At 36.6% G+C, this 12,628-nt stretch overlaps 1 protein-coding gene across 1 annotated transcript; it reads left to right on the top strand.

Annotated features, from left to right (window-relative positions):
- Positions 1-3,693: 3,693 nt before the first annotated feature.
- LOC109081478 (pituitary homeobox 1-like) lies at positions 3,694-10,796 on the top strand. Its single transcript, XM_042748230.1, has 4 exons — positions 3,694-3,840; positions 7,054-7,161; positions 7,966-8,168; positions 9,614-10,796. Exons 2-4 carry the CDS (start codon positions 7,059-7,061, stop codon positions 10,148-10,150), a joined length of 843 nt encoding a protein of 280 aa, XP_042604164.1. The 5' UTR covers positions 3,694-3,840; positions 7,054-7,058; the 3' UTR covers positions 10,151-10,796.
- Positions 10,797-12,628: the final 1,832 nt, after the last annotated feature.

A 12,628-nucleotide genomic window follows, 5' to 3' on the forward strand; every position in this document is an offset into this window, starting at 1 on the left:
GGTCATTCAGCAGGGTAATTGTGTGCGGTCACTGCAGCGAATTGTAGCAGGAAATTCTACAGAGGAATGAATGTAGAACTGATGGTTGTGATGATGCTTCATGACATTGATCAAAAACACTTTACTAAACCAACAGAGTGGCTACAGAAGTAGCTATATTCTGGTTCTTAACCCTTGTGCTGCTTAAAAATCCTTCAACTAATTTGGTGTTCCCGGTCAGAAATGACCAGCCTTTGAAAAATTGCTTGTAAATCTTTCTTTATGCTTTGTTATTACCAGCTTGTTTTCTTTCAAATAGCACAGGTTTTGTATTTCTTTTTGGAACTGATTGGTCGTGGGCCTCATTAATCTAAGATTATGCTCCTCAGTTTTTAGATATGGCATAACAGGAAATTTATGAGCATATTTAGTGGCTGGTTACTTTTGACTGGAAACACCACAAGTGTAAATACAAAAAATACCAAATATTTTATACTCTGTGAAAGCTTTAGTTTTAGTCTAACATAATAATATTTACTAGCATTTTGAGGAGTCATGTCAGCTTTATTTCTATAGCACTTTACCATTTACTATAGCACTGATAAAGCAGATTTCTCCTATTGCATCGATGAATGATCATTTAAAGCAGCTGTTTAATACAGATGTTGGACAAAAAAATGAACTGTGCACTGTTTATTTAATGAGATTGTATTGTATTGTAAGATGTAAGAGGTATCATTATTTATCAAAAATATATATAATTTCTTACACTGTTTTTCCAATGACTTGACAACATGCACTATCAAAGTCGCAATACAATCAAAGAATGGGAAAAGACACAATTTTCTCTCTGAGGAATCAGCAAAATTTGTCCCTTTGAACTGGACCAACGTCCTCTCATTATATCACTCAGAGAGACAGACTAAAGCCGCAGGAGGACCAGGACCTGTTTGAGGACCTTCAGGAGTTATGGCCCGCCACATACAAGCTGCAGGAACAGAGGCCTCCTGGATTTTCCATTAAACGCTCTAGTATGAATCACAAAGCTGTTTCCTGAAAAAACTATACTATATGTACCCGTGCATTTCACAGCTGACTGCTTTTATATAGATAGTCCTGTTATGTAGATGCTTAACAAATTTTAATAAGCTAAGTAAAAAAATTGATTCCGATCCTGAACCTGCATAATAAAAGGTTTACCTGTGATTACTTTGATTTTGTGAAAACCATTATTTTGTTTAATAAAATAGGCCTATGTATTTGCTTGAAAGAAAGGCCATAACCGCATTGCAGATTTCATTTTCCAAATAAAAATGACAAACAACGGGATAAAAATGACAATGTCCATATTCTTTTTAAAATAAATTAGCTTTCATCTATAGAAAGCATGACGCTCTGAAAATGAATATCTATAGCACGATTTTTTTTTTATTATTTTACGTGCTATTTATAGCAGAAGCTGGCTTTGGCGTGTATACAATAAACACTGACGTGCACATGATATGCACCTACCCCACAACCCTAAACCTACCAACTGCGTATCATATGCATGCCAAATACAAACAGAGAATCGTGCCATTGAAACGCACTTTCATGAGATCGGGTTAACGCACACATATACAGACACTGGCACGCGCACAGAAACTCTCTATCACACTCCCACCCACTACACGACATTCTCTCAGAAACAGTTAAATTGAAACATTATTAGAGAGACGTTGCAGCCGAACATTATCTCTTTCTCTCTCTCTCTCTCCCTCTCTCTGGCTGTCTGTCTGTCTGTCTTACACACACGTTCTCTTTCTCCAATTACTGCATATCAATGGCTCAAGTCTTCTTTACTAGTTCTAGATAAATAATGCTTGATTGGCTAGCTAGCCCATGTAATAAATTGCACACTATAGCGTTTAAAGACCAAAACTTGAAAAATGCATTGAAATAAATCACGTGAGGTGTGGTAACCTTGGTTTAATTGGAATAATGTACTCCCTTATGCACACTGGAGGTGTATCGCTCCGCGGCATCAAGCGCCTCGGGGGCGCGTTTCAATAATTCAGCGGCCCCTGTTAATTATTCCTTACATTATACACTGTTTTCAGTTGCAACTTTGTTTTAAATTATAAGCAAATTACACTAAACTAAACAATATTAGCAAACAAATCAGAGAATAGCCGAAAACATAACTGACTGCATTTAAAGTGATAAATCTCGCAGTCATACAGCAGAGACTCCGCCATATCTAGCGCCATTAAGCGAGCATACAGAAGCGTTTGAGTGTTTCAAGAAAATTATTCCAGAAAATCTCATGCTAAACTCCGTTTGGAGGTCAGACAATAATCTCAGCAAATAAACAGAGGCACGCAAGACCGTGCAGCAAAGCGTTCGTGTGGATCGGGTAAGGCGCTCAAGTCTTAATTAAAAGAACGCATTTTCAGAGCACGCGCCGATGGTGACAGGACCATTTGGAAACCAATTGTGAAGAAGTGCTGTCATTTTCACAAGCTTCACACACGACCTAGCTCAGTCAATGCAAAAATACGCTGCCATACTTTTGGTGAACATTGATTTAGGTACGATTTCAAGTTTCAAGCGAGTGGAACTGTAGCCTAATGTTATTTGTAAATCCTTAAATGACGAAGCAACATCTTTAAACGTGCCAGTAAACCTTGCTCAGTGCATGTATCTTCCATGCATAATGAGCTCTTCTGAGATCCCAAAACATTACAAAATATTACCATTTTAAATGTAACAGCAAATAAGATTGGTAGTAGCCGATGTTTCATCAACAGATCTTAATGTAACAGTCAGAATTATACGGCTCTCCACAACAAAGTGCTCGGCAGTATTTTTTATTAATTAATTTACTTTATTTTTATTTTTTAAAAAGAAAATTAACAAGCGAAGACGCCATTCTAATGAACGTCAGTTTATTGTTTGCGTGGCTTGAGGCTCTGGTAGCAAAGTCATAAAACAACAGAGAAATCAAAGTCTGTAATTTTGAGAATTTGACCTTTGTAGTAGCGACCATAAACTATAATATAATGATTGTTATTGTAAGCTGCTTCACTCATTAAAGTTTGCTCAAATTTAATTCAGTCATATATTTTATCAATGCGTGTTTAGAAAAACTAGAGGAATATACATAAATATACTGAACATTGATGTCCAGTTATTAATAGAGGCATCGATAGTGTGAGTTAACATTTTATAAATCATTATTTTAATAATTAATATTAGTCAGTTTAATATTTCTGATATTTTATATATTAACATTTCTTGTTTAACGCGACTAGTTTGTATTCGTTCATTCATTCATTTATTCAAGTTTTAACTGTCTTTTAAGACCGTGTAGCTAGGCTATAGGCTACTTATTTTAAAATTGTAAATGTAATACACAGATTCTCTAAGATTTGATATGCGACAATAAAACGTTTCTATTCGGGCAACATAAAGCATATGATTAAAATGCGTAACTGTTTTAATAATCGGTTTCAAAGGAGGATAACAACAGAAATGGAGTAGATATACACTAACCAGTGTGTGAAATAAAAGTCTAGATCTCATAAGTGACCACGCACAAAGACTCCGATCAGCGCGCTTATGACAGTAATTTGTGTACTTGATCTGAAACGTCATCTCACCATCCACTCGAACAGAGGCTCATCCGCGAGCAGGCGCGTGACGTCATGCGCCTGTGACGTCACTTCATCTACCTGATAGAGGCTGCGCTGCCGCATCTTCAGCCGCATAATTTTGAACATTGCTTACCAACACACATTTGAGGAACTATATACTGTAAATGCATGGAGACGATTTAATACACGAAAAAAGGAAACAAACAGCCTTTCAGAGCACTGACACGTGAGTCACTATTCGGCGCTTATTAACAATGTTTGTTTGGAAGTATTGCGGTACTTTAAGGCCTAGTACTGTTTAGCATTTGAAGTTAAGTTTTTTTTTATTTATTTAGGTATTTATTTTAATTATCGCAGTGCATAACAGGTTCCGTTATAACTCGATAAATCTAAATGTTTCACTTCAACTGGTGGCCGGTCATCCTCTTGTGGGTCAGTGCAGAGCAAACCTAAATGAGCTCAGTATAAACACTGAATATGTAACAATGTAACAGGCGCGGGTTCTGCATGCAGTGCTCGGGGAACACACCGCTGTGGTCTGCAGTCATGCTGTGCTGCTCCGGAGCACTCTCGATACAGGAATAACACAAAGATATAGTTCGTATTCGTGATTCGCCAAGAGTGTGATCATCACTAATAAAACAGCCGTGCGATTTCAGTATGTTGTAGAATTTTTTATTTTTTGGAGACACTGTCATGTCACGAAAAGGTTGTGCTCGAGACTGAGTGTTTTCTAAAATCTAGTAGGCCTGTTTCCATATCCCTGTTCAAAATCATCTGGAGTATTTTCATTTTGCTATAAATAAATACTTATTACACCGTTGTCATGAGGCTTCTTATGAATGCATCTCTAAATAACAGGCTTATGATAATAATAATAACAGCCTATTTATTTACAACAAAGTATCGGTCACTACTAAGACCAGATGCAGTCGTAAAAAATGATAATGATAATAACATCCACTCGTCCAACAATTATTCACAGGCTTTTTTAAATATACGCTGCAAATGATTTAACCCATAAAATGAGTTTTGTTGGTATACATAAATGTATTTAGGTTGATTCAGTGATGCTAAACAATATTTTTGATTTAAAACCAGTTCATTGGTATTGCTATTTTTTGTTAGATTTTTTTCAGTGCACGTGCTTCCTTAAAATAGCCTATTTACATTATTATTATTATTATTATTATTATTATTATTTATTCGTTTTTCACATAATATCCGGTTGGTTTAGTGAAGGAGTCAGTCAAATGTGGCTGAATGTGTGTGCGAGCATCATCATCTAAATTAACCTGAAGGCCAAAACCTGAGAATCTGAACTGGCTATATATCGAGCAGTTTAAATGTTCATTAAGAGAGAAAATGAGAATGATTAAGTTGTGTGCTTTATTTGGCTTTGCAGTCGCCTCTTTTCTTGAAACACCTTTAATTTGCTGTAGTTTGGACGCTGATGTTTCGAAGTGATGCGAACTATTCAGTCAGAAAACAGATATATCTAAAATAAGCAAAGGTATTACATCCACATCTTAAATCATCCCCTGTCAAATTAACCTATTAACTATGATTCCACTCTTTATATTTATCAGTGCGCTCGTTGGTGTTTAAGCAATGCATACAACAAAAAAGACACACGTGATCGACGTTATGTGATTGAATTAAACTGTTAGACTAACCTATATCAATTAAGATAAGCTAATGCCAATCTCTTGAATTATCGAGGACACCGACATTACATTTTCTCCCATTTAAAAAATTCCCGCGAATTGTCATTATAGAAATGCACAGTTTTCTATTACAGATTGTATGAAAATATATAATTCACCTGCAAACCAACGAAACAAATCTTTAGGTCTTTGTCCATGATGCTGTTTTTAGTATTAATTGGGAAGAATATTTAAATGGGTAGTTATTCACTAGAGTATGGCGACTAATGAACCTAAACTAAAGCAACAGATACATTTAAATACAATTAAAATAAGCACACCGCAGATATGTTCAATCCTTGCCCAAAGAAGAAAAAGCCTGCATGATGCTGTCAGATCTCAGCAATTATTCCTGTTATATTGTGTAAGAAAATACAGTCTGACAGATCTGACTAACTGTTTTCTCCGTAAATTACAATAATGACAATAATAATAATAAATTATTCAAAGAAAATAGGTCAGATGCTAAGGCCAAAATCGGGGGAAAGTTTGTTATAAATATGGCGATAATGTTTTTTTTTTTTTCAAAGCCACAACAGTAAAGACATAAACCTTCCTTTTCTTTGTTTATAAAATACAAATATAAATTGTCGTCCGTGTGGAAACTGCGGTAATAATTTGAGAAAGCTGGTGGCTGACTCTGTGTTGGAAACATTGAGAAATGGCGCTTTTCTGAGTGTAATATTTTTCGTTTAAGGGCCGCGGATGATTGTAAGGCGGCTCTCAGGCGGCTTTATTCTCACCAACCAGCAGGCGCCACTAACCTGAAGAGATCCCGCACAGAACAATCAGACCTGAAAGTGAGAAGTTTTCTGACTGACAGTGAAACTGTCACAATAAGCCCATATTATATTTCTCATTATTGGACATTTTACGTTATGTTTCCAAACAGAAGCGTCATTGTTTGGGCAATAGTTGTAACATAGTTACAGTTGTAATGTTTGTAGGCATTAGTCCTGGACAGTCACTGAGCATAATAACGTGTTCATGAACCTCAAATGCAAAAGACTTTTCCTCTGAACACACCGCTTGGTTTGCTGGCTCTGACATGTCGCCAGTATTCAAAGCAGCGAAAGCCCAGCTGCTCGCAGAACAAATGGAATTGGCAGTGGCGAATAAAGTTAATGTTAACAATTAAGAGCTGACCTTGATTCAATGAAACCGCACGAGAATAACAGTAATTGTGCACACTGGACAAAATATGGTTGATGTAAAAATGAACTTAATCAGCTTTATTAGAAACACAATTCAGTTGGAATAGTCAAGCTGCAAAAAACAAAAAAGAAATGACATTTTTAAAAATGTTTAATTTTTTTCTTTTCTTTTTTTGAAAAAGGTTTTTTTTTTTTTTTTTTTTTTTTTTAAGCTAATAGCCTCTTACTGTTCAAAAACACTGTTTCCGACACAAGGTGCAGCGATATTGCCAGAAGCTCGACTGAAGGAAAAGGTCTGTGTAAGAAATGATTGGGCTGTGTGGGTGGGACTGACAGTGGACGCGGGGAAGAGAGGATGGGTGGGTCCTGCTGTTAGCTGCTTCTGCACCTCCATTCGTCCACACCAAACATTCACTCTTCAGGAATATATCTACAGTAGTTTAGAGGACAATATCGCGCGAGATCGCTGGCTGTCCACGTGTTTATTCATTAGAAAAGCGGGGTGGATTGCTTTGCAAATATACCGACGCTCGCGTCGCAGCGCTGGAAGAGCTTTTGTAACGCATGATTGTTTTAAAGGTGGAATGAATTTGGACATGGCCTCATCTTTTCATCTGCCGAGAAGCAACAGCACCAGAGAAACGTTAGAGAACTCGAGCAGCGAATCTTCAGATAATGAAACAGCAGGTAAACGACATATATTTACATACCCATCCACAGAATAAACCATACAAAATTAACAGGCCGAAAGATATGCAAGCAAGCCTATTTGACTAAAAGCATGCATTTATTTACATGTTAAGAATATTGTCTCCTGCCATATCTGCTATGCCTACAATGTTTTGCTTTAGTACATAGAAATAACTTATTTATTTGTTTAGCTGTTTTTTTTTTCTTCAGCTTAATTTAGCAGAAGTAGTGCAGCGCTTATTGAACGCTGGAAGCTTGCAATAGCAAAAACTAAATATAAATTCACTTTTAGCCTGTATTATTAACGCATTTGTTGCTTTCTCAATACATTTTTTGAACTGCTGGATATAGCCTATGTTTTGATCAAGAACTTGATAACTGCTACCAAACCGGTTTCTAAAAATTATATTTGAATTAAATGCGTGTTTATTGGCTGGAGGACGCTGTTGCATAAACTGCAAATCTTTATAGGAAAGTAGTCGAGATGCGTAAACTACAATGAACTAGGCCTGCGTTTAAAACACGGCCGAAAGTTCTTTCCACTGGATAGGCCTTTAACTTCTGTGCTGGATATTTAAAATAATACAGCCGTGAGCAGTGTGAGAATATAGGTCCCGTTTGAGAGACATGTTTTAATAAGACGTGTTTGCATATTTATGGCTTGACGAGCGCATCCAGTCTGTGCACACGAATCGTGATTCTCTTTTGTCCGACTCCCGTTTTGAGTCCGACTTCTTCCAAATCTTCGGCAAAATAGGTGCGACTGAGCACCACATATCACCTCAAAATTATTCTCCCCAGAAAAGGAGAGGTCAGTCGAGCAGAGAAGCGACGATGGGAATGCCGACGATTCCAAGAAAAAGAAACAAAGACGGCAGAGGACACACTTCACCAGCCAGCAGCTGCAGGAGCTGGAAGCCACTTTCCAGAGGAACCGATACCCGGACATGAGCACCCGAGAGGAGATCGCAGTGTGGACCAACCTCACGGAGGCCCGGGTCCGGGTACGACAATCATAAAAACCCTAATGCAGTCAGAAACATTTGCATAAACACAACATTTGGTTACACGTTATTTTAAGGTGTCCTTGTTACAGTGTAATTATACATTTGAGCCTACTGTGTAATATTCATTAACTATATGTACTCACTATATGGTTAGGTTTAGGATTAGGGTTTGATTTAGGGTTACTTGCATCATGCATGTAATTATGCATAATTTGCTGTTATTATAATAGTACGTACAAGTAACGTGCAATAAGGACACCTTAAAATAAAGTGTTACCTAACATTTTAGCTACAGAATGGCCTTGGGTGCGTTTCAGGCCAAGACTGGAGAGTATTTTCTCACTTATTTCAGTGGAATATTTACAAGATGATGCGGATCAAATGTGCATATTAACTAGCAAATTAAAATTACCTATTTAATATGCCAACTAAATTAGGTTTTAACAGTTCTAAGAAGTGTTCAATTTGTAAATTGTTGATTTGTTTGTTCAGTGCGTATCTTATTATGAATTTGAAAACGGAACTTTTTTAAATTAGATTTAGGATTGCTTCTCATTATTTTTTAAAGGATTAAAAGCTCTACTTCCAAGCCACGAAAGCAAAAGTATATTATTGCCTCTTTCAGCGATATTCAGAAAGATTTCCTTGCAAGCCGTTATTTTAAATAATTCCACAGCATTCAAAAAACATTTTCCGATCCTCATCAGCGTTCGCTAAATGACTGATGTTTTACACTTTTTTACACATATATACAAAAACACACACAACACGCTCTCATATTTTTTCAAAAACTAAAAATGACACCCTACAACAAAAAAACACACATATGTCTTTTTTTATTGAGATTTTTTTTTTATCTGAACGCTGAATAAATCATCTCTCCATTGATGTATGGTTTGTTAGGAGGACAATATTTGTCTGAGATACAACTATTTGAAAATCTGGAATCTGAGGGAGCAAAAAAATCTAAATATTGACAAAATCATCTTTAAAGTTGTCAAAATGAAGTTCTTAACAATGCATATTACTAATCAAAAATTAAGTTTTGATATATTTACGGTAGGAAATTTACAAAATATCTTCATGGAACATGATCTTTACTTAATATCCCAATGATTTTTGGCATTAAAGAGAAATGTATAATTGTGACCCATACAATGTATTGTTGGCTATTGCTACAAATATACCTGTGCTACTGATGACTGCTTTTGTGCTGCAGGGTTTTGTAGTAAATGCTTATGAAAAGTATCTCGCTGACACTGTAAATTGTAAGCTATTCATATACATATGTAGCTAATGTGCTCATCTAATTGTGAATATTAAATATGTTGCAAATGACCTCTACAGCAATAAAAATAGGTTTTGCATAAGGTTAGGACTACTGCTTTGAGTCTATAACAGCATTTGTTGCGCTTGAGTGAATAATGCGTGTTTTTTCATAGGTTTGGTTTAAGAATCGGAGGGCGAAGTGGAGAAAAAGGGAGCGCAACCAGCAAATGGATTTGTGTAAGAACAGTTACCTGCCCCAGTTCAGCGGACTAATGCAGCCCTATGATGACGTCTATCCCGCGTACACCTACAACAACTGGACCAACAAAGGCCTGGCCACAGCCCCGCTGTCCACCAAGAACTTCACCTTCTTCAATTCCATGAGTCCCCTCACGTCCCAGTCCATGTTCTCAGCCCCGACCTCGATCTCCTCCATGAGCATGGCGTCCGGGATGGGACACTCCGCCGTGCCTGGCATGCCGACCACCGGCCTGAACAACATCGGTAACCTGAACGGAATCGCGAGCTCCGCGATCAGTCCGGCCATGAGCTCGTCAGCGTGCCCCTACGGACCTCCGGGATCTCCTTACAGCGTCTACAGGGACACTTGTAACTCCTTAAGACTGAAATCCAAGCAGCATCCATCTTTCGGATATAGCGGGCTGCAGAGTCCCGGCTCTAGTCTAAACGCGTGCCAGTACAACAGTTGACGAATTCACCTCAAGTGAACGGACTCTGGAGAAATCACAGCCGTGTCTGGATCTGGTGCGATCGGCATCTTACAGAGGAATATGCGGATTGTCTGTGTTCACCTAAACTTGCACAACAATTTAAATCCATTGTTTGGATTTCAACGTTTTGAAGACAAGTTAAACTCATACATTGTACATAAATATAAACGTGGAACAAAATTTGACGCAGTGCTCCAAGTGGGAACAATGGTTTGTCAAAACACAAGCGTGTAATTAGCGCAGCATGTCGTGGTAATTATGCCTTGTGATGAGTCGTGTTCGTCGTGTTTGTATTCAGTGTCACGGAGATGGTTTGTTGTCCTCGTGGCTTCTCATCGACAGCCTGGATTCTTAGTTGTTTCATTGTGTCGATAGATTTACCGCATGCTTACTTCGAGTCAAAATAAAAATGTTTTGTAAAAAATTATATGAATGTGTAGACTAAAAAACAAAGCTATAACTTTATGTTGTACCCCTGTTGATTGAAATTGTGCTTATGTTAATGGTAATGTTTGAATAAACCTCAAAAGAAAGAATTCCTAAAATAATTTGTCGAAAGAACTGGTAAATCAGCGTGGGCTGTACACTGATTGTTAAAAAAACCCCGGACATTGTACATAATCTAAAATTAGCTTTGAATTTACACTTTTAATTGAAAAATATTGTATCTTTAAAAAAATCATTCAATCATATCTAAGGGATTTTTCCTATTCGCCGAACTAAATTTCAAAGCATGCAGAATCAATTAAACTCTTGCCTTTTCTCCTTCGATATATTAAACTTGACATCATTATTTATCAATATATGCTGTTTGACAATGCACTAAATCCTGCCATTGGCTTTTTTTTTTTTAATGCTCAGCACATTCCTTAATTATAAATGATTTCCAAAGCACACAATTATATCCAAATATACCTTTAGGATGAAAGAGAGAAAGGCAAACTTTAAAATCTGTTCCTTATCACGGTTTGCCACATTAAGTGACTGTTTTATCTGCATGGGTGTATTTAGGTGTAGCTATTTAGATGATACGAAGGAGAAGGTCTGTCGTAACTGATGTTTTCCTTAATGCCACTGATCCTTTTCCACTGATAATAATGCCTTTAATTTCCTAAAAGGTCGGCTCGGAGTGTTAATGGTCACTTCCTCTGCTTTGCTCTGTCAGGCTAACAGAATGAGCTCACTGCACAATGTTGACATGCCTTTTCAAGGACGCGTTAAACCCATTCCCCAAATCAAACAAGAGACTGTCTGAAAGTGAACATCACACACCGAGGACAACGCCAAAACCTCGAAGAAGAGAATCTGCTGAAAACAGAGCGAAGCAATTTTCAGTTACGTTCAGTCTTTACAGAAACTCACGCGCATGGACTTGTTAAGCGCTGCCACACATATAATTATAATTATTATTATTATAGACTTGAGTAGAAATAACATTGAAAATAACACTTCGAGCGGTTTTTAATTGTTTCTGACAAAAACACATTCTAGTGAATCACGCTACATTTTTCATTTGTTGTGTGTGTGTGTGTGTTTTTTTTTTTTTTTTTTTTATAAATTCTAGTGTGTGTGTGTATAAATTCTAGTTAAGATAATGTCAGTTGGACTTAAAATAGTTTTTTTTTTAATTAGATTTAAATAGGCTAGCACAAAAAATTCTACAACTAAAGCGCACAGAAGATAAGCACAAAATAAATCACCGGATTTCTGCAAATGTTTATTTTTATTTATAGCTACTGCCTTCTAAAATAAAATAAAAGTTTTTGTTTATTTCCAGGTCTAATAAATTGTCAGTAAATGATCGTCATCCTCTGATCAATCGATCACTGATATGAAGTCAAGCCACATTGTGTAGACTGATATTCTAATCGCTTCTGATAAGAAGACAATGCACGTCACTTCGGCGTGTTTAATTACTCATTCTAAATCAATCTTCATCAGGCTCTTAGGAAATCCATACTTTGGCTTTCCCATCTCCCTCAATTAAAGCTGGGTTAGAGAATGTTCTCCTTAACATTAATGATCATATGCTCTCAATTAGGCTTATTTTTACATTTCAATGTGCAGGGGGTTCATAATAAGCTAACAGATGTTTACATTTAGTGTTACAATATTCACGTAGTTATTGCTTTCGCAGTATTCAAATTACATACAAATCGTGGAAATTTAATAAAAGCAAATAACAACGGTGACATAAAAACTGATTTTTAACATTACCAGCTTTAAAACATTAAAGTAGCCTATTTGGAACACCTATTATAATATTATATATTGTTTAATATTATAATAATAACAAACAGTAACTGAATTATCATCGTGTAACGCAAAATGTTGCAACATCGATACTTTTTAAAATTCGAATTTAATATCGGGCTATCCGGGTCACACTCTGGTGCTTCTTACTCTCTTTATGAACCTCATTTGACATTATTAAATCATTAGCCTATTATTACTTGG

The sequence above is a fragment of the Cyprinus carpio genome, chromosome B21, assembly GCF_018340385.1.
Source record: "Cyprinus carpio isolate SPL01 chromosome B21, ASM1834038v1, whole genome shotgun sequence".
Taxonomy (NCBI): domain Eukaryota; kingdom Metazoa; phylum Chordata; class Actinopteri; order Cypriniformes; family Cyprinidae; genus Cyprinus; species Cyprinus carpio.